The sequence below is a fragment of the Erithacus rubecula genome (genome assembly GCF_903797595.1).
Source record: "Erithacus rubecula genome assembly, chromosome: 8".
NCBI classification, from domain to species: Eukaryota; Metazoa; Chordata; class Aves; order Passeriformes; family Muscicapidae; genus Erithacus; species Erithacus rubecula.
Window position 1 is genome coordinate 4,898,873 of NC_136659.1, and position 22,827 is coordinate 4,921,699.

Below are 22,827 nucleotides of genomic sequence, written 5' to 3' on the forward strand. Positions count from 1 at the left end.
CAGTGCACTTCAAATATCAGGAGCTGATGGAGCAGCCCAGCAGCAACCAGTCATAAACACCATCAGGAAAGGTGGACACACTCACACCTTGGACTTTTGGATTTACATAGGCAACCCAAGATAGCTGCACCTCCAGTAAGTAGCATGCTCTTTAGGGGTACTGTCCTGTGAAAAATCACTAACACCAGCTCACACATGGAATTTCATTGTCCCAACCCATCTGCTGGGGTGGTCAGAAGCACTCTGGGCCCCAGGTGTGCTCTTGGAAAGCCCCAGGGACTGGAAGGCAACGCTACAGCTGAAAATCTGCTACGGCTGGGCTGCAACACAGTCTGTGAGCTGCGACAAGAAGCAACACATTTACTGTCAATAAAACACATTTACTGTCAATAAAACACATTTACTGTCAATACAGGGAAAGCTACAGAGGGGCAGGCAGCGATCTCAGCAGCTGATGTCAAAGGGACAAGGGGGGACACTGTAATGAGCTTTAGTTCTCTTACATTCTCCCGGAATACCTGGTGTCTCAGGCGATCTCCAGAGAGCCCTCGGTGTCCTTCTCCACAACCATAAGCACAACCCAAGGACTTCACAATTTTGATCAGCATTGTGAGGGCCAGCCTATGGGTGCTGACAGATGGGCCTTCATCCTGAGGGTCACAGAGAGAAAGACAGTGTGTAACCCTGGCACAACCACTGGCATTTTGTCAGCATTTCACTTTTGACCAACTGCCTTCAATTTCTCATCTTAGACACTCCGTTACTGAGTTGTTAAAGTGTTTACTCCAATTATTTTTCAGGTTTAGAGGCCAGCCCCTTCCCTTTCAGCTCCCATCAAAAATTTATGCTATAAATGTGATGTCCCTATATGCTGCTATGCATACAATTCAGAACTTCAAAAATGTATCACTGAGAAACAGAGTTGGAGTAGAAAACCAAGCATCTTTTTAAAATGTCTTAGATATTCTGCTACTATAAGCTGCAGCTTCAGAGGTCAGCAATACAGCATGTCTTCTCCAATTCTCACAGCAATACTGAAGAATACATGACTTCCAGTAATCAAATAAAAGAAACTGTGCTCACACACTGGGTTCTATTTTTTCTTCACAAGTTATGAATAAGAAACCTGAAAAAGAATCATTGTGATTGAGCATTTAAAATACTTTATCAAGATACTAAAGATGTCCACGCCAGGCTCAAAGACTCAATTTTTGGCAGCTGCTTCTCTGGAGTAGTTACAGCACTTGAATTGCTCATCATGTTTCCTCGATGGAAATCCAAGTAAGCACCAGAGCAAAACAGAAGGGCAGTTGCATACATCAACCTTAACAGACATTACAGTGCATCTGGAATTGCATAAAGAAGGAAGCAAAACAAACCTTTTCTTGCTTTTTGTCATTCTTCTCATATGGCCCTCCTCCTCCTCCACCACCTCCATCACCTCCACCTCCTCCACCTCCACCTCCTCCACCACCTCCTTCTTCTTCTCCATCTCCAGCTCCACTGATTGGAGGTGGCCCAAACCCACAAGTTGAACCAGAAGCAGCTCCTTTAAGCTGGAAGGATCCTTCACTTGGTCTCTTTTCAGGGGCCTCATTTTCTTTGTTCTCACTCTTCCTCCGAGCTTTCTCCACGCAGGGCACCACCCCAAGCTGCAGCAAGCATTCCACAATGTTCAGTGCCACATCACAAATCCGGGAACTGATGTCGTGGTTCAGAACCAAGTAAACAGCCTTCAGGACCACCTGAGAGATTCAGACACCACATTTAAAGACAGAATTACTTTCTCTCCTAGTGACAATTAATGCCTGGAAATTCTAGGTTCCAGAGACTCGTTGCAGCAGGCACAGTACAAACTCTGAACAGATAATAGATGACCCTAAATACCAAAAGCCTACAATCTAGATGTCAGACAAGAAACCACAGGCTGGGCACAGTCAGGCTGAAAAGGAAACCATGAGATGACATCTGTGAGCCTGAGAACATTGCTTCAGTGCACCAAGAGCTGGCAAATCATTAAGGGGAAAGCAGAAGAAGTGAGGTTTAAGGTGCTGGAAGAAAGGTGCTACTCAGTCTTATACTATTTCATAGGGGTTTTGGTGCATGCCCCAGGAGCACAGCCATTATGTAATACCACTTAAGATTTGATGTGTGCATTCCACATGCACATGCACTCCTTGCAAGGAGTAACGGGAGTTGCAGTTTCTCAGAGGAGACTTTTAGGATATGCACAAATGTATCTGACTGACCTTTACATACTGCTGAGAGAAGTCATACAAAGAGGTGGAAGGAAAGCCCATCCAACCCCTGATCTCAATGGTACAGCTACATTGACAGAAGAGGGACCTGGCTTTCCTCCTTCCTTGCCAATTACCGAGAGATCCAGCATGCCATTCTTGTGGACAAAGCTGTTGGTTCCATCAATGTGATCCGTGTCCTCCAAGCAGCTGTAATTGATGCAGGAGTCCGTCAGGCTCCGTGGGAGGTTGGCACAGGCAAGGGGCTCGTGGGGCATCTCAGGGATGGGCACCTGGTTGCAAAGCTTCCTCATGTGCTCGCTGAAGAAGTCGGCGTAGCCCACGTTGAACGAGGCCAGGGTGGTGTTGAAGGTGGCCACGGTGATGGTGGAGATCTGGGACCGCACTGCAGGGAGGAAAACAGCTCCCTGTGAATTGCTGTATCCCTGCTTGTGGAATGGAAGATCTGGGGCTGAGCTTGTCTAAAGGGAGCAGCTCTTAAAGTGGTTTGTAATGCCAAAAGAAATCACAAGTTTGTAATTCCTTTCATAATGTCTTGGGTTGCAGTGCAGGATGTGGCCAGCAATGTATATTCTGTCCCCATCTGTTGAGCTGGGTGGGGCAGTGACCCTGATCTCCTGGCACATATTATCTGCTAATGGGCCAGCTTTAAACCAGCTGGGGCAATCATCTTTATCTTTCCACAGCCCATCCTCCCTCCAGGAAGATTTCATCTGCTGCTGGCCCATTCAATGCCACTGTGGGACTGATAAAATTACATCATCCCACTGGGAGATGCTCCAGCCAGGGGAGCAGCCAAGCCTTTCCTACCCAGATAAAAACTGAGATTTTGGACACCAAGGTACCTTCTTTCCACTGGATTCCAGAGGAAAGCCAGACCTTTCCACATCATCCCTGGACCTTCAGAGGAAACTGCACCTTCTCCAGGAGCACTGCTCCAGCTGAACCACATCTGCCACTGCAGGAGGATGCAGCCACCATTGAATGGGACTGCTGCCAACACCCTGACTGACTGACAGGTGTCAGCTTGGATTCTGACTCTGGCAGTGTTTGGGATTGTTCTTTGTAATACTGTATTTCTATTTTAATTTTCCTAGTAAAGAACTGTTATTCCTAATTCCCATATCTTTGCCTGAGAGCCCCTTAATTTCCAAATTATAATAATTCAGAGGGAGCGAATTTACATTATCTATTTCAAAGAGAAGCTTCTGTCTTTATTGTCAGACACCTTCCCTTCAAACCAGGACACATGCATACAACTCATTCCTTCTTTTGAGGCAGTGTTAAATTAAAACCCCAGGCTTGTTCCAGCAGTTCAGTTCTCTGGCAGCTTAAGCTGATCTCAGTTACTTGGGCAGTCAAGTAGATTGGGCAACTCAAACATTCTAAATCAAATCCAAAAGGATTTTTCTCCCTGCATTGATCCAGTGCCTCATCTGAAAAGCAGCAGTGCCCCTGCAGAGCAAAGAGGAAGGACTCTGCAGATGAAAGGAGGGGTGAAGGCAGTGAAACTGCAGCACAAATTTGAAACAGCTTTCCAAGCCGCATCAATTTGGAACATTTCATCACACCAGCTGAAAAAAACAGTACCTGTGATAGTCTGAGCCATCTCCAAAATGCACAGCTGTCTGATGATAAAGCTACTGCTGTCTTAAGCTCACAGCATTCAAAGACAGGAACCTTGAATTGCTCAGGTTAGCAAGCTGGCCATAAATTGAGATTTTTATCAAGGACATCCCATGTTTTTAAAACTCATGCTGATTTCCATGCCACAGTGTTAGTAATTTCCCACACATAGTGCTTTGTAAGTAGGTTTATATAAGCTCTCGTGTAGAAAGACCCTAGGAGCCCCATAGGGGTGCTTAGACCACCATCTCCCAGACACTGATAACAGGGCTAGAGAACAAAAAAGAACCTCTTCCTATGGCTATTAAATATATTCTAATTAATAAACTAATTGCATCTAATACATTTAATAAGGATGGAGTGCTTATATAACGCAAACAGCAAGCCACCAGAGTGGCAATCACATTTTCTGACAGCTTGGGCAGTCCTGCTAGCACTGAACTGTCACTACTAATTAGGAGAAACATTCTAAGCCCAACAGCAGTACCATTAACTGGGTAACAATTTGATCAGTGATCAGGGCAGGAATTAGCTGCTTGTATCACAGAATTTCTTTCTGGCAAGTGGGACTTTTTAATGGCATTCACTGAAATTTGTATTGTGAAGATAACAATAAAGATTGCTTTAGGATATTTTGTTCCTGAGATACTAAATTTGATGTTTATCCAAGGGCAGAATTTTTTGCTTAATTTGTTTCGAAATGGGTAACAAAAATCAATACCCAAATCCTACACAGAAACATAGAGGAGTTCAGGTTGGAAAAGACCTGTTAGATCAAGATCAAGACCATTTCCCTCTTCAAATCCAGTTTAAAGCTCTTTCAGTGAGCCTTGATAACTCCTGTGCAAAGATCCTTTTCCCACTTTGGGTCAAGAGTAGCCTGGTGTTTATGTAAACCAACACATGATCAAAACCCCCCAAATTCAGCCAGTGTCATCAGGTACAGAGCCAGGTGTTGATGATCTGGCTTTTCCTGTCTTCCCTCATCATTTCCTACCACTGGAAGACTACAGGAGAACACTATTTTTGCCCCTCTTACCTTAACCAGTCATCCCAAAAACCCTTAAGTCTCTCTTGATTACCCTAGGACTTTTTCTTTTGTAATTTCATTGCTACCTACCAGAAAAATCAATAATGGATAACAGAAAGCTTTCTCTTTGCATCGTGAAACCATTAAAGATAGCAATACCAAGTTTCTATTCACACTTTTTTTGTTGTTTTGTGGTAAGGCAAGAAAACCCCAAACCATGCCTTCTCCCTGGTGATGGCCACCAATTGTTTTAACAACTGTGCCAGAAAAACACGAATGGTTTGAAACATTTTTCTTCGTAGCGCAAAAAAAAACCCTCCAGAAGTAAAAATAAAAAATCAATCACACACTTACAAATAGAAATAGTAACACTTCCTTCTACTTTTTGGGGCTGATTTTTCAGTGAAGCACCTGTCCCTGTGTGTTATATTTACCTTCTTTGACTGTGTTGTCTCCGTGGCTGTTTGAGGGGTCTGGCAGCTCCGAGACCAGCGTGTGGTGGGAGTGCGAGTGCCGGGCGCTCAGCCCCTCCATCTCCGTGGCTGTGTCAGAGCTGCCCCTCCTGGTAAACTTCCCTAGGATGACAACAAGAAATGGATATTTTATTTAAGTACCAGAGGGGTGGGGGCTGGTGATAGCAGCTGAGGTTAGAAGTCAAAGGATTGGAGCATGCAAAAATCAAGGCTTTTCATCACACTGTGAAGAAGAACCCGACATTATGGTGGGATCCTTCATGAGGGTTCATTGATAAGATGCACACACTGATTTAGCTGACACCTGCATTCTTAACCCCCAGCACATTAAAGAAAATGAGACTGATCAGCACTGCATGACTCCACACTTTGGGGCATGTTGAAGGGATTTAGTTTCTTCCCCTCTCGCCCTCAAAAATAAGTATATTAGGATGAGGAGTGCTAAGACAAAGGGAAAAAATAGTGTTTAGTGAACTTAGAAACTTGAAGAGGCGAATTTTTAGGTTCTAAGACTGTACCTCTGCAATTTCAAGACACTGAGAAAGTATCCTACTTATATTGTATCCCATATGCACCCCATGAAAACTGTGAATTGAACCTTTTGGCATACTAATAACATTGTTAATGGTTCTGATGATACTGCTTCTAATAATTGCCATATTAATGATACTGCTGCCTCTTCAAAGACCTCTCTTTTAAAGAAGGGAATGCAAACATTCTTTGAATCTATTTGAAGCTGCACTCGTGCAATGCTTGCTACCACGCAGGGAAGCGTATCCAAGTGGAACACAGATCAGTGCAGGTTCCCACCATAGCTGCTATTCCAGTAAAGATGGCAATTTCCAGAGAAAAAGTGAACTGAAGCATGAGTCATTCAAGCAGTGAGAGTGAGCAGTTACCAAGAGATGTGTAATGCTCTGAACACAACCAAGGACGCAGGGTGTCGAAAGGACTGGGTGAAGAAACAGCCCCTGTAGGGCTAGGAGAGGTGAAAGAATACAGCAACACAGACTTCCTCCAGAAGGAAGAAGAAGTGATTTGTTGCAGAAGCAGACACATTTTTATAGACTGGCTCGGAGAACCAATGGATAGAATTAAGCTCATTGGTCCAAGGAAGGCAACACCTCTTGTAAACACGCTTTTACCAAAACATCACGTTCCTGTCACAACACCAGGTGCCAGACTTTGTCATTAATTCCTTCTTTTCTGTTTCCCCTGCCTAGCCTGGGAAAACTCACATTGCTGCATCCACACCTGCTGTTCTCTGAACGTTCAGGACAGGAATGACAGAGCCTGGGGCAGGGACAGCAGCACCTCACCTAGTATGGTGGTCTGCCATCCTCCCCTCTCCATGCCACGCCGGTCCTCTCCAATCCCAGAGAAGCTGCCAAAGGAGAAGGTGCTGCGGGTGGGTGAGACATCCAAGTGGTCCTCGTGGAGGAGGAAGGGCACCCCCATCCTTCTCTGCCTCTTCTTGCCCGTGTGGTGGAAGGGGATGGAGCCCTTGCGCTCGCGCTCCCTGTCCTCCTTGCGGCTCTTAAACTGCAGGGACAGACACAGCAGCAGTTAGGAAGCTCTGAGGGCATGGAAAACTGTGGGAAACAGAAAAGGTATAGAACTCTCAGGAAGCTGTGTGAAAGCAAATATCTGGATGGAAGAATGTAAGAATGCTGAAGATGCAAGAACAATAAACAATAGGGCTGTGAGCTGTGTAGAGATGGGCCTTAGGAAAATATGTTAAGCAAGACAGTAGAAATATGTAAGGTTAATAATGAAGCTTTATCCATTGTTTTAAGCTATTACAACAACTTTTCTCTTGTCAGCTTTTAACATTATTCTGTTGACTAGAAAGTTGTTAAAAGACTTTGTAACAAAGAGAATTTTGTCTTCTGTGCTGTGATTTCATCTGCAGCTGAAGCTGTTCCATCTCCCCTGCTTGGTTCTGTAAAATAAGACTGATGATTGTGAAGGAATAAAGCTTTGAGACAACTGCTCCAGCATTTCTGTCCCATTGTTTGTGTACACAGATATATGTAAATATAAAATAAAAGAAAAAATATCCCAGAAAACCCCAACAGAAAACAACCACTTGAGGGAAAAAGGTAACGCAGATATATTTCCCAAGTGTAACTCTTCACTCTGAGTGTTTTATCTTGGCCATTTCCCATGGCAGAATCTAAATTGCATGCTCGGATCCTGTGAGTGTTTGAAGGATTTTAGTCTTGCCCTAGGCTGGGATGGATGCCCTTGGATAATTTTATGACATTTTTTTGACCTTGAGTATGGCATGGATGGTTGGAAACCCCGAGCTAAGAGGTAAGAAAATCAGAACTCACTGAATTACTACAGTGAGCACTGGCACTTAAAATTCATCACTGTTTGAGTGTCCTTCTCTCATGCAGTTTCATCACGACAATTACTTGAACAAAGACTTCAGCATTGTGTTCAGGATATAAAAGCCAGTGTAATAACATACAGAATCCACCCCAATGAAAAGGGATGATAATCTCACATATGGCTTGAATGTATATTCCAAACAGACCTCATGAATATATATATTATTTATATATATATACATGTATATAGATAGATAGATATAATTATAATTATGTATTATGTCATATATAATATATGAATATATAGTCTGAGCAGACCTTCAGCAGCTACTTAGGAAGACACTGAGGTGCTGAATCATAGGTAAATTAAAAGTGCAGTTTTCTTTCACTCACCTTTTTGAAGATGTTCATCCCCAGGTCTGTGGAGAGATCTGGAACTGCTGGTCTACGCAAGTTGGTCAGTGAAACCTTGGAAAATGTTTCTGCACTTAGGGATTTTTCTTCTTCATTGCATTTTATTGTAAGATCCTGCAGCTCCCAAAAGACAAGCACAAGGAGAGATGAAAGGACAATCAGCTTTAAAAAGGAGCTACTTCCTAGAACTGTCATAGGAGCACTGTGGAGGAAAAAGATCTCAGATTCATTACACAAAAAAGTTCACACATTTAAAGAAAAATAAACGAACAAACAAAATTTAGAAACTTCCAGAATTATTTATTTTGTCTAACCTTTCAGTCACCGAAGGGAAAAAAGTACAGCACACCATGGAAAGCCTCAGGCATTGCTGTCAGCCTGGTTTGGTGGCATGGAAAAACATGTTTGATTCTGATCCCAGGAATGACTCTAAGTAACTGATTATGTCTTTGAGGTCTTAGTTTACATTGCTGAGCAATCTATAATGGCTACCCTTTGCAAATAGTTTCATTTAAAATCTATGCCCTTAATAACATACACATTTAAATACATATTTTGGAACTAAACTGCAATAAGCATCACTGCCTCTTCAAGAAACTTAATTTTCAGAAAATTTATTTACTCCCAAAAAAACCCCCTGGGACTTCTAAATCAGTGCACATCCTTTGGTTGCAATAACAGGGCTCTATGTCCATCATTTTTCATACAAAAATTCCCCCTTTCCTATATCACAATCTGCAGAGCCAGACAGCTTCTGCAGTACACAAGTGTGCAGCTTCATGCACGAAAAGGTCCAGCAGAACGCAGTGACAGTGTTTGCAGCTGAAGTCTAACACCAGTTACAGTGTTTGCAGCACAAATACTGGGGATCACACATTTTTTCAGAGGCTTTTCAGACTAATCAAAGGCTACCCTTTAATCCTCCCTCATAATTTTATCAGCAAAAGAATGTTGGAGACACACAGCAGCAAGGCTCCTGTTCACTGTTTTTGAACATTTTTGAATATATGACTAAAGATTGAGAGGAGGAGTCACATATAAAATCACAGTAAATCAGGATTCAACCCTAGCTGCTCTGAAATCTGCTTGGTGTAGGTATCAAGCAAACAACACCAGAGAAGCAAATTACAGAATTACATTAAATATGCAGTGTGGTGTATGATGTATGATTTTAATGAATCAATCATGGCTATTCTGTGTAGTGGTCTACATGGCAATTACAATAAACATAAAATCAATAAGGTAGCAGAACAGTTTGGTTTTGGGGGCTGCTCCTCTAGATTTTGTTTTCTATTGTCTTCTTCCTGCATGACTGTGTGTGCACCAGCTCATTAGTGCTTCTCTCAGCTCCCAGGATATCACACTTGAGACTCTTGGCTTTCCATCAGCACTGCAGTGAGCACTACAGCTGCATTGGTGTTATGATTAAATTTTGTCTCCTCCCCCTGCAAAGAAGTGCAAGCCTGGAGCAGCCTGTGAATGTCTGAAGGTTCCATGTCCTACACCTGCCCTGAAAGTGAATTCCTGCATACAAGTGTTCATACATGTTTCCTTTATCACTTTTCAAAGGCAGAGAGTATTCCATTTTATTCACATTCCATCTATTCCCCCTGTTCTCACACAACAAGGAGTGCCAGAATGCTGCACTGAAGCTTTCCTTACTTTGCTATTCAGCTTGCTAAGCAATTCATGGAGGATATTCCTCATGTCCTCTCAATCCCCACTGCCTCAGCCCAAGTTTATATCTGAGATGTGATTTTACACACACAGACCCAACAGGAAGTGTGGGAATTTTGCTGAGGCTCAGGGAGGTTCTGGATCATCAGTTTACCAATTATCCTGATAAACTGGAGAACAATAGAAACAATGTTGATGTGCCACAAAAATCTACTCCTCCTTGATGTGATTTGCAGGCAGATGTGTTTTTCTTCACTCAGTTTTTGCCTGCCACTTGACATCTATCCTGCTGAAGCACAGCATGACAACATTTTTGAGAAGTTATTCATCAAGCTTTGAGTAGAAATGATGACACTGTGTTAGGAATTTCAGATCTAGACCAAAAAACTGGCTTTAAGCATAACCCTGTGTCAGATGTGCCTGTGAAGCTTTAGCATACAACCCCGTGTGTTAACAGAAAGGACAAATCCCAGCCTTTGGGAGGTGGCATTCTCTGCTCTGAACTAGCAGAGAGCTCTGTCTGATGAGACTGAATGTAAGAATAGCAGTAAAGTTCCTGCAGTTGGCTGGGCTGAACCAGAGCCCAGCTACTTCTCTGTGCTGCATGGGTTTCAGTCCTCAAAATTATAAAGAAGGGGGGCATGAGTTGGAAGTTTTGCTGCCTGACCATTTCACTCCCTCCATCACAGCTGTTCTGCTTGACAAACTGGAAACACTGGAACAGGATTCTATTTTGGTGAAGCATGGCAAAAATACACTGGACTGACACAGAGGTTACCAAAAGCAATCAAACTCAGCCTTGGAGTGAGGCATGTCCTGGACAGAGTCCTCACACTAAGAGCTACACTGTGCCCAGTGGAATTGCTAAATGGATTTAACAGAAAAATATTAGAGAAGAGCAATGGACTCTTCTGCAAGGGAAATAGCCTGGAAAAGCAAGACACAGCCAAGCATGTGAAAGGAAAGAAGTGTTTGTTTTACAGAGCCAGGGCAACACTGGTGCAGCCAGTGCTTGGGGAAGAACCTCATTCACACTGCCTCTGTAAACCACTGAGTGCACTCCCTGCTGCCCTGGGAGCTAAACTTGCTAACATGCAAAACACTCAGGTTGTAATGAGAAAAGCAAGGGGACAGTAGATGCATGGAAACAGTGAAACACATCAACAGCCATATATTTCCATTTTCCCTCCAGGAGATGATATTAAGTAGGGTTATTTTTTTGTACACAGCAATCCTATAAAATCCCAATGCACAAGCAGATTAAGATTGAATAGTAATTCTTATCACCTTAATGGATCTATGTCAAGCTTTTACAGGGAAGAAACATGTTCTAGAAATGACACTGAAGTATAATACAGTTTAAACAATACTGCTGCTGCTGAACCCTTAGAACCACAAGTAACCACCAGCTCTCATAACAATAGTAAGAATGTCTATAAAGTCCTGAGGTCTAAAATTAACAAAAATAAAATAAAATAAAATAAAATAAAATAAAATAAAATAAAATAAAATAAAATAAAATAAAATAAAATAAAATAAAAATAATAAAAAAAGGAGAAACACCAGAGGAGCTCAGAGGGTCCTGACCATTACATGGTAATGCAAAGGCATTGGCAACCTGACATTTCTTTTGACAACTGCACCACATTTTCACATTAAAAACTAATATTATCCCATTCACCCTAGATTAATTTTCCCAGACCAACACTTCAGTTTTCAGCAGCCACCAGTTGTGACCCTCTGCATCAGATTCTGCCTCCAAAACTCGTTGTTCTCAGGGTGTCTTTCTGAATCAATGCAAGAGTCTGATCTCTGTGCAAGTCAACACCAAAGCTGCATCTACTGCTTGTGCAGCAATCCCTTCACAGAAATCCCAATCACCACAATTGTGGGAATGTTTTAGAGGAAAATGGGGATGTAGGGAACGAGCCAGGTAAGGGATATGAACGCTTTTATGAGCACAGGCTAGGCCTGTAGCTTTGCCCTCGAAGTCACCTTGAAAGAGAGATAAGAACAAAAAAACAGGGGTGGGGCAAGAAGCTGAAGGTGATGGGTGAATGCCAAGAAACTCTGAAGCCAATGAAAAATAGAAAAGCTCATGTTTGCCTTGTGCAAGAAGGCTTCTACCAATGACGAGTTGTGTGATGGCGTGTAGGAATAGAGAAATAGTATTTTAGGGTTAAAAGAGAGCAATAAAGCAGCATTTCCTTGATTCATACTGAAGTGTGCAGTGTCCAGTTCTTATTTTCTCACCCCACAATATTTACTTTCTTACTGGCAGCTTACCTGGGTTTTGTGGGTGTTCACCAGGGAGGGCGCGGCGGCCACCATGGAGCTGCTGCGTGGCCTGGGCAAAGGGGTGATCTCAGGCTCGGGGAGCTTCTCTGGCTTCTCCTGCAGCATCTGCCTCAGCCTCTGCAGGTAGTACATGAGTGACCACTGCGTGCCCTCCTCGGACCAGTGGGGCTGCAGCAGGCAGCGCAGCACGGCCACGTCGAAGTACGTGGCGTAGCGCGACTTCTGGCACGGCGGGATCACCAGGGACACCCTGCTCCAAAGAGTGGAAATGTCAGTCAGCACCTTCCTCAGGCTTGCTTAGCTGCTCTGTGTCAAAAACTAGCTCTTTGGGATTTGTTGGATGCCAGAAATCTGGGGGTTTTTTGGCTTTCTGTGCTTTATGGCGCTGACCCCCAGGAGAACACTGCTTTTGACCTGAGAAGGATTCCAAATTTGAGTGATGGAGTTAAAATCATGGTGATAGCATAGGTTAAAATGTTTCTAAAACATGGGAATTGTATACAAGGGGGGTGGAAAAAGGGTTGGGTTTGGTAGGCCTGGGAAAGGGAACCAGGCCCTGGGAACGAACATTGAGTTTTATCTGCACCTGCATAATCATCATATGATAATTAATACGATTGTTAAATATAATGATTGTTTGGTAATTGAATATAATTATTGTTTAATCATAACAAGAATCATGAGAAAGGATGTTTGGGGGGTCCTGGTGAAAATCAGGAATACACGCTTGGATAAGATCAATGTATACAATAGAACAAAATGAGTTTAATAATTAATATATAGTTATAACACAAAAAGGGTATAAAAAAATGTCCACCTCAAATCCATGTCAATGTCAAATTTGGGGTTGTACCCCTGATTCCCAGAGATCTTCAATAAAAGCACCTGCATATAATCATCCTGTGATTATGTGTTTCCACGCTAACAATGGGTGTGAAGTGTGTGACTTCACATGGTGAAGGTTTCTAAATTTGAGGGTTTTAGAGCATAGTAATAAGTAGGAAACAAGATAAAGGATTTTGGGTGTTGTTCCTTTCTGCCTTCTTTCTTCTTCATGGTTTCAGGCAGCAGTTTCTGGTTGGACAGTCAGTGTCACACTGAAGGTCATGGGAGTTTGTTTATTGGGTCAAAAGGATAAATAATATAGGTGTTAATTCTCTATTGGGCTGTTTAGCTTTAAGAAACCTTGTAACTAACTAGATTCACCTCCATTTTGCTCACTTTTAGCTGGTAGCTGGAAGTGTTGCAGAACTCTCTGTACTTTAGATTTAATCAACAACCAAGCCCCATGAGAAAATTAATCTCTGTTTTTTAGTCCTGGCTCTGAGTGAAGACAGAAGAAAATGAAGACAAGTCACTAATTACGTGGTGCAAAACACCCCCTGTTACAAGGACTAAGGTCCCTAGGTAAGAAAAGCATTACTGAAGCCACAAAACTGGATGTTTGGCTTTCAGATCCCCAGAGGACTCCAGTGCATGCTGTTAAGTGTTTTCTTGGATAGGGGTGCTTTCTTAAACTGTGATCTGAAGATAAGCCTCCAGTACCTGTGCTAACTGAATAATTTGTTCAGCAGGAAACAGACAACCCTTGAGCATCTGCTGTTCTGACACTAGTAATACGTATTTAGGAATGGTTTGCACATATGAGGCTTCACTTAAGAAAAATCAGGCAAGGCAGCTAAATTAGTTAACCTTTTAAGCTAATGAAATTGATTCCTATATAAATAAAAGTTACTATTATGGTCATTCTTTGCAGAGGTGTTCTAGAGGAAAGAACCCTTTTAACACCTCACTATAATCTTCTTGCCCCATTAATTTCCTGATGGATTTTAATATGGAATTTCCTAAGTATTGTAGAAATTAGTGGACACAAAAGCAAGAGATCTGTGATGAGCTTCAAAAATGAGAATCTAGAAAGTTCAGATTTTAAAGGCATTTATGTGTGATTCACAGTCAGCCTTTTTGAAATAAAATGCTGCAAACCTTTTATTCCTAGTCCTTTATACTATTTTTCTCCCAGCAAAGTGGCCTGATCTACCCTCTGGACAGTCACTAGCTGTCAGGAGACAGTCTGTCAGAAAAGAAGCAAGTGAAAGGGAGTCACAGGAATGAGAATCACTTGGTAAGAGGAGGTGTGAAATCCTGGGGGTGGTGCAGGAACTCTGGATTTTTTTTTTTTTTTTTTTTTGGTCTGCTGAATACACATTTTGAATGTTTCCACTCAATATTAGAAACACACTTCTGTGACCTGCTCATTTCTGGGATTTTGGGATTATATAAAAATTAAGAGTGCTTTCATGCACTATATTCTCAGGCATTTGAGAATCATCACAAGAGCATCAAGTGGGTGTTTGGCTTTTTGTTAAAAGCCATTTTTACTATCAACTCTGCAAAACAGAATGCAAACAGTGTGGACAGGTCATCCCCATCTCCAGCTGGGTACCACCACATTCTGAACAGATGGGCCCAAGGCCACAGTCCAGAAAAGCCTTAGGGAACACCAACAATACTGACCAGTGGTGTGGGAAATAGAAAAGGTATAGAACTCTCAGAAGGCTGTGTGAAATCAAATCTCAGGATGGAGAAATGCAAGAATGTTGAAGATGCAAGAACAACAAGGCTGTGAGCTGTAGAGGTAGGCCTTAGGAAAATATGTTAAGCAAGATAGTAAAAATATGTAAGCTTAATAATGAAGATTTATCCATTGTTTTAAGCTATTACAAGCCAGCATTGTTCAAAGCAAGATGTATGTGTGGCTTTATTAATTGTCCTGAGCAAACTCTTGACAGCTTTTAATGTTATGCTATTGGCTAGAAAGTTGTTAAAAGACTTTATAACAAAGAGAATTTTGTCTGCTGTGCTGGCAGCTGAAGCTGTTCCATCTCCCTTGCTTGGTTGTGTAAAAAAATGAGACTGATGATTGTGAAGGAATAAAGCTTTGAGTCAACTGCTCCAGCATTCCTGTCCCATTGTTTGTTTCATGGATATATGTAAATACAAGAGAAAGAAAAAATATCCCAGGAAAACCAATACAGTGGGACCTCTGAGTGCTGAAGTGCATGTGCTAAGTAAATGCTTGGCTGGATCTCTGCCCCTCCAACACAGGCATGGAACTGGAAAAGGAGAAAAAGTGTGCATTGAACACTGGCACCTTTGGAATCACATGAACCCTGCTCCATCTTCTGAGCTGATCCAAGGCTGGGCTTGGATCAGCACAGGGATCTGGAGCTCAGACTCACAGGAGCTGGTTTGCTGCCAGCCCCACAGGCCAATGCTGGAGGCACTTGGCCACTGCAGCCCAGGCTGTGTCACACATGCCACACTGCACAAAACGCACAGGTTCAAAGTTTCTCTCCTAGTGCTGCATTCCAGGGAAAAAGGCTTCAAGTTTGATGACTTCAAAATGAGCTGTCACACAAAACCTGAAAAACTGAATTAGGAAAGAAAACAGTGTGAAATGGGAATATGCTGCAATGTTTTCCCCAAAAACCAAATGTGAAGCGTGCTTTTGTCAAAGTTCTGGTTGTGTCACATAGATTTAGCCTGCAAAAACTCAGAAGTATTCCAACAGAGGAATAAAACCCTGTAGCAATTGTGAAAGGTGATGCTCCCTGGTCTCTGCAGGACCCTAACCAGTCTTTCAGGCTCCCCTACTGTGGCACAGTTAAACTGAGGCATGGCACAGGCTGGAGCAAGGCATGTTCTCCTTATGAAATATTTGTAACTAAAGTCCTTCCTGCAAAGTCTGTTTCCCAGGCAGCCTGTTAAAGGTAGCAGCTGGCTAAAGGGCTATGGTTTCTTTGCTGCAGGATTAAACTGTGTCATGTCTATAAGCAGAATTACCCTGAGTGGAGGAGCAACAGCTAGGATCAGAACAAGCCATTTGTTTAAACAGTTTCTGAAGAACCAGAAATTAAACTCTAGTTCATCTAGAGGAAAAATTAGTGCTTGTATTATTAGCTGTGTATAATCAGCTTGTATAATCAACCTGTGACTGCAGGGGGAGTGGAAATGCAGCTTTCCTTCAACCCCTGGCCAAGGACAAAGGAATACTTTGGCTGCTGGAAAGCAGAGCAAACAACACTTTTTCCACAGTTATCTGCTGCTTGGCAACCAAAGGTCCCTGTACAGTTTTAATTCATCAATGAGTTCTGCAAATGAGGAGGCATAATGATGCTCTCTTCAAAGCCTGTCTGCAGCTCCATCCCCATGGCAACCACCAGACCCTGCTTGACAAATTCATCACCTGATTCTGTCTTCTTAAAAGGCTGCTTGTTTTTTTTTTACAGCTGTGCACTCTGAGCAGTAGTGTTCACACACAGAAAGGCAGCTCTGTCCCCACCTTCAGTTTTACTGGCTCACATCAACACAAATTAAACACAGATCCAGAACTGGCAACAGGCTTGATAAAAAATCCCAAGGGAAGCTTCCTGATGGCATGGGAGCCTTGACAAAGAGCTCTTTCCTTTGCATCAGTGAAAGGATGCCCTGAGCTCCCATTTGAGAGATCAGAGCTGTTCCTAGCTGATACCCAGATAATCACTCCATCCTATACTTCTGGCATTGTAATAAAGCCATTTCCTAAAACTGCAGTGTTTTGGATATGACATTTCTCAAAAGAGATAAGCAACAAGACCAGAGTTTTCAGGTGTTTAAGTGACACTCCCAGAGACTTAAAATTATAGCCCTCCCTCCCCAAAATCTCTGAAAATACTCATCAGCTTGATTTACTTTAAGGCACTACTGAGTGTCCAGCACTACTGAAAATCTAGTTCCACCCTTATGTGCCCAAATCTAGATGAATTTATTGGTGCCAAGTGTAAAACCAGCTGTGCAGCAGGATGCAAAGGAGGCACAATGAAGGCAATGGAGTGAAACTTGCAGAAATTCTTTGCTAGGGGGAAAAAAATCTGATCAGAAGGGAGCCAGATAATACATCAGTTGCCTGAAGCTTAATCCAGCCCAGAAGGGGTGACCCTGAAGGTTATTTTTTGAGTCTTCAATTACTAGAAATCAAAATACAAGTTTGTCCTGAAGGTCTTCCTACCTGGGATGTGCAGTACTTCTCTCCTGGGAGGTTTGGGAGGACACACTTCCATCCAAGGAATTTCCAGGATGACATGCAGAAACAGAAGCCTTTGGAGGTGCAGGATCTGGCTGTGTTGTCTCACAGACCACCTGCAGTCCCTTTGGATAGTTGTAAAAAAGAGAATAGGTATATAAACATATTTATCTCTCCCATGTTAGTTTTATAAGTGCAATTTGGGCTGAGACATGACCATTCCTTACACCACAATACCATGGAAAAACTGATCAAGCCTGGGGCTTCTCAATACAAGGCATTACCCAGGCAAAGGGAATATTGTACTTTATACAGGTCTCCTGCCCAGGAGAGTGATTTGGGATAGAAGGACCTTAAAATCAAGCTCCAACCCTCCTGGCATACACAAGATCAAACTTCCATCCTATAAGACAGGATGAGGACAGGGAGATCCAGGTGGATATATCCCATACCCTTTGGTTCCACTGCAAACAAGGCTGGGAGCCTTAGCTGTCAATAACAGTAATTCCTGCAGATGGAATACTTCAGGGTGGCAACTGCAAGTTCTCTTTCAGTAATTATTCCCCTCTCTCTCAGCACTTTATTAAAGCCTGCCAAATCCAAAATTTACCTCAGTACGCCCACTGTCCAGATTGGGGGATTCACAAGTCATGCTCTGATTATTGCTGGGAGAACTTCTCTTGGCTGAGAAAAGAAGAGAAAGCAGGACATTTCAGGAAATGCCTCCTACACTGTTATGTACCTGCTATAAAGTATTATAACAAAAGGATAAAACAGAAAACAAAATCCAGCATCTATCTGCTGCAAACTTCCCAGGCACTAGTCACAGGCATAAAAAGAAAAGAGGACTGGGCTAGTTTTTTCAGTTCTTTTCATTGTGTTGTCAACAGCACTGTCTACTGAAAATTTCTATATCTTTAAAATTAAATCTGAATAGAAATTTCATCCTAAATCCATTCACCATCAGTTGTGTTTTCCTGTGCCTTTTATTTTGGAGTTCTTTATCCTATTTGTACATATATTCAGGTCCTTTTCTAGGTTACATCAGTCAAAGTGTATTGTGATTTCCAATTTGCTAAAAGCCTTCAGCACAGAAAATACATGGATGTCACACAGAAAGTTTGAAATACTGTGGCAGACCAAGGGTATCACACAGACTAGGATGGCAAGTCTTGAAATCCTGTTGAAAGTTGTGCAGATATGACATTGAATCAGACTGACTGCAAAACAAATATTGCAAAGCTTCCTCATTAGATTTGCTTTATTTGCTGTTTGAAGAAAATTAAATTTAACTTTCTCTTTTTTTCAGTTTGAGAAAAAGCAATGACAGTAGCATCTTCCTAGACATAAAAGACCCCATTCCAATCACTATTTCTGTCCTGCTGAAAGAATTTTCAAAACATAACAAAGCTTTTTCCTTCCAGACTTTACTTCTGAAACTATTTTTAGGGATTTCTGACCATAGACAGACCTACAGAAAAAAAAATCCAATAGTCAAAAACTTAGAACTAATTCCCTTTGTTAGTTCCAGGGCTGAAAAACTACATTTTAATTCTAGAAGCTGAAGCAGAGGATGAAGAGCATGATGTAAAAGACTGTTTTAAATCATTTGGAAGACCTGAATTTTTTCAATTCTGGACTTTCCCAGTAGGTCTACAAAGTCTTCAGAACAAAATATCGCATCCAAAATGACCTGTTATCAGAAAAATCTAATTTAGTAAATTACATTTTCACTATGGTGAAAATTACAGTTCCATGCTTTTGAGAACTGGAAGCAATGCTACAGCAGAATACCCCACTCACTTTCAATTCACTGCCTTGCAGGAATTATATAAAAAACTATTGTCTAAAACATAACAGCAAAAGTTTTTTAGGATTAGGCCTGATGAAAAGCCTGGTAAGCCAAAGCCTTAGAAGCCTAAGCACACAACTCCAATCTCACTGTGGCTGAAGCACAAAGGAAAAGTAACCCCTTCCAGTATCCAAAAGTGAATTTACAACCTAGGCCTTCATTGGACTGCTTGAAACTATGTTTTCTAATTTCATAACATGCTGAAAATCAAATTCTAGATAGCAGAAAAAACACCTGTGTGCTCTTCACTGTTCATTTCTGTCCAGTGCCAGTTTGGGAAAGACTCACTCACTCATGTCAGGCTGCTGTGAGATATTGTCTTCACCCTTCTTAGCAGCTAAGGAAGTTAAGGCTAACAGAAATAATAACACTACTGAAAAGTTATAAATTTCCTATTTGCAATGGTTCTCCCATCTCATATTTAATTATTATGCAATTGACTCTGAGAGAAAACAACCTTAAACTACTGTAACAGGATCAACACATTCCTTATGTACAATGGCTACAGAATGCAAGGGCAGCATCAGGCAAACAAAGGTTCCCCAGATCCAAAGTCACAGACCTGTAATGATGTTCCTGATGGGTTTCACAAGAGCATTGAAGGCAGAAACTTCAGGCTGCCTGTGCTCCCACATTGGCTGCCAAATAACAAGGCCACTAGCCAACCGGAATGTCAGGTCAGACTCCTGGAAAAAAAACAGAATGTTGTTCCCAGTCTGGAAATACTGTCATTTCTGCAATGCACAGACCTTACAAGAAATAAGTGATATCATGTGCAATGTCCAGTTGGTATATGCTAACTACTGACAATACTCAGTAAGCTCTGTACAGGTCAACTGTGGCTAGTAAAAACTCTTGGGGAAATTTCAGTCCAAAAATATACAAAGGTTTTTTTCAAATGAAGTTTCTATTCTAGTCAACGAACCCTTGTCATTAAGCTGTAACAGAAAAGGCCATTCCTGTCACAAAGTGTCCCTTTTAATTACACAGAATCACTTCATGTTTAATATTCAAGCTCAGGACTTACACTCTAAGACTTGAACTCCTTCCCCAAAGAATAAGAATACTAAATATTAAAGCATTACCTAGAAATGGGGGAAACAGGTAACAGGTTCCTATGAAGCAGTGCTATACATGGCTGTCATCATGAGCATTGTCAGTACCTGAACTCTGTCAATACACAGAGACACTGGCACTACTTAACACTTGTGCTATTGCTGTTTGACATATGCAAGCAGCTGAAATAACATAAATAAGTACAAAAATAAATCTTAGCAGGATCAAGGTGCAGCTGTGCACTTACTTGACCTAATGTCAGATCTACCTGAGGAGACATAAATGTCAGTATAGCCCCAGCCATCCCTGTATGGCAAACAAACATGGTAACAGCAGTTTTGGTGGTATAACTACACAACACCTATAATTACTCACTCTCCTGTTGAGACAGCCCCAGATGCCTTGGCAGTGGGAATGGATGATGCAGACAGAGCTAAAGGAATGAAAAGCACTACAGTCCTTCTATTCCCTACCTCTGTCAGTGCTCTCTCATAATAATCAACTCACAAGCCCGGCTCTAACCAAGCTTGGTTTTAATTACTGTTTTTACTAACAGCAGCTTGCAAGGCTTTAGACCTGGTAGCAGTGACATTGCATTTTCACTTTGCACTGCTTGTGGTGATGTGCCAACCCTTCTGCCTACATATATGCAGTTAAAGAATTACATGCATCCTCCAAAGCCTGATTTAAAAACCTTTTTACTCAAGATATAAATTCTCCCAGAAGTCAGGAATTCAACAGTTTAGGTCTGGCCATGCAAATGTGTCATCTCCCTTGAGGCCATGCATTGCTTTGGCTGTCTGATCAGGTAGTATTCTTCCCCTGAGACTTAAAAGACACTGAGAGGACAAAGCTCACTTAGTGAACCATTTACATGCCTCATTTAACTCCTTTCCTGCACTTGGTTTTGATGACAGAAATGTGCATGTTTTAATTGGCTTTTCAATGTTCATCACCACCGTACTCCTGAGATCTCAGAGATTTTCAAGGTAAACTTGAGATATTGTTATCAACCCCATCTTGAAAACAACATGCCAGAAAGATTAATATAGAATATTGGAACTCCAATCTCTAATGGCCAATGTCAACTCTAGGTTTCATTCCATTTATTCAAACAGCAGCCTGCATTTTTGTGTGCAGAGCTGGGAAGAATTCAATATCTCTTCCTGTCCTGCAGCCTACAGAAAACCAGTAAACAAGTATGAAAAATCTGGGCTAAATAAATTAAACACTACTGCACAGGAATTCAGTAGCAGAGGCAGAGAAATAATCTAGTTCTTCAGTCTTGCTTTTACCTGCATTAATGCAAAGATTATTCTTTATCTACTTTCTTCAACTGTTGCACCATAGAAGGCAGGATTATAACAGATAGCCCCATCACTTCATGACTTTACAGTTCTTTTTTCAACAACAAATCCCAGTGGCAACCCCATGGTGGAATCTCTGAAATCCAGCAAGGCTTTTCTGAGCAATAGTTGAGAATCACTGGAGTAAGTTAAAGCTCATAATCCTTTCTGTAGATTTCAGGATCCCAGAAACTCAACAGGGGCCACAGATCTTTGCCATCCCCAAAGGCTAAAAATGGCTCACTTTGTATTTTGTTTTTTGTCTTTGTGCCTGCCTGATGCTGTGGTGATTGTTCATGTCACTGGAAGGATTTCTTTCCAACGGCAGCTTGGTAAAATATTTCCAGCAGTACCCCCTGTGCACTGTAAACTGAATTAAATAACAATCACAAAGGCAGAATAATTCCTTTCCTTTTCTTGTCTCCATACAAGAACCCATCAATTTACCACGTACCCTAATCCTGTGGACCAGGGGAGCAAAGAGGAACACAAACAGCTCAACTGTGGCCATGGAATTCTGGAAGAACTTCCTTCTGTTATTCTCCTCCTCATCAGTCATGGGGCTGGGCCGGGGATGTCCTGGTGATCCTTGGTTTTCAGCCTGGTGGATAAAGGCACTGCTGCTCCCTCCCCAGCTGGAGCCTCTGTCTCCTCCAAATCTGTCATTGCTGCAGTCCTGGGGAGCCTCCAGCAGCATCCAGTGAAGAGTGTGAAGAAGCTTTGTTTCAGCTACTCCAAGCTTATCCTGATGTCCTGTATGGAAAAATGCATCACAACATCCCACAGGGTGCCATTCTCACCATTAATGATGCTCTTGACATTGTTTCATATCTGCACTGCAGGCTGGACATCTAACTCCCAGAGAAGCATTTGAAAATTACAATTATACAGTTAAAAGCACCAGAATTCTGTCTCGCTTTATTTGAAACCTCCAAAATCAGAAGCCTCCATTTATTTCCCAGTATTTGGAGCTCAGTCTCTGCAATGTCAGCAGCATGGGCATAGAGTGGTCCCAAAAGAAACTAACTCAACTCAGTCCTGTCTGTTTGACTTTGTTGAATAAGACACAATGCCAGTGAGCACTGTAAGGTGCTCAAGCTCTGTCTTGTTCATGCTCCCTCTTGGCTTGTCTCAGGAAGCAAATTCCTGCTGAAGTCACTGCTGAAATCAGTACAAAAGTAAGTAAAGTAAATTGAATTTGCACCTGCCTCTCTATTGTATGTTTGACTATTTGCTGAGAGATACATGCATTGGTATAAATAAAAATAAAAATAGGAAGAAAACCCCTAAAAACTGAAGATAATAAAAGTACCTGCTGCAACTGACCACTGCAGCACATGCCTTGGAAGAAATACATATTCCTTCAAGGAATCTATGCCTGCTGGGTGCTTAAATAAGT

At 42.0% G+C, this 22,827-nt stretch overlaps 1 protein-coding gene across 1 annotated transcript in view; it reads right to left on the reverse strand.

The window, feature by feature from the left end:
* UNC80 (unc-80 homolog, NALCN channel complex subunit) overlaps nt 1-22,827 on the reverse strand; it is a 119,980-nt gene that overhangs the window by 89,285 nt on the left and 7,868 nt on the right. The window contains exons 4-14 of the mRNA XM_079311196.1: nt 21,883-22,181; nt 19,589-19,712; nt 17,785-17,858; nt 17,160-17,299; nt 12,101-12,362; nt 8,117-8,251; nt 6,707-6,929; nt 5,349-5,489; nt 2,375-2,643; nt 1,380-1,745; nt 519-650 (exon numbers count right to left, since the gene is read on the reverse strand). Coding sequence (XP_079167322.1) covers nt 519-650; nt 1,380-1,745; nt 2,375-2,643; nt 5,349-5,489; nt 6,707-6,929; nt 8,117-8,251; nt 12,101-12,362; nt 17,160-17,299; nt 17,785-17,858; nt 19,589-19,712; nt 21,883-22,181 — 2,165 coding nt within the window. The remainder of the gene's footprint in view (nt 1-518; nt 651-1,379; nt 1,746-2,374; nt 2,644-5,348; nt 5,490-6,706; nt 6,930-8,116; nt 8,252-12,100; nt 12,363-17,159; nt 17,300-17,784; nt 17,859-19,588; nt 19,713-21,882; nt 22,182-22,827) is intronic.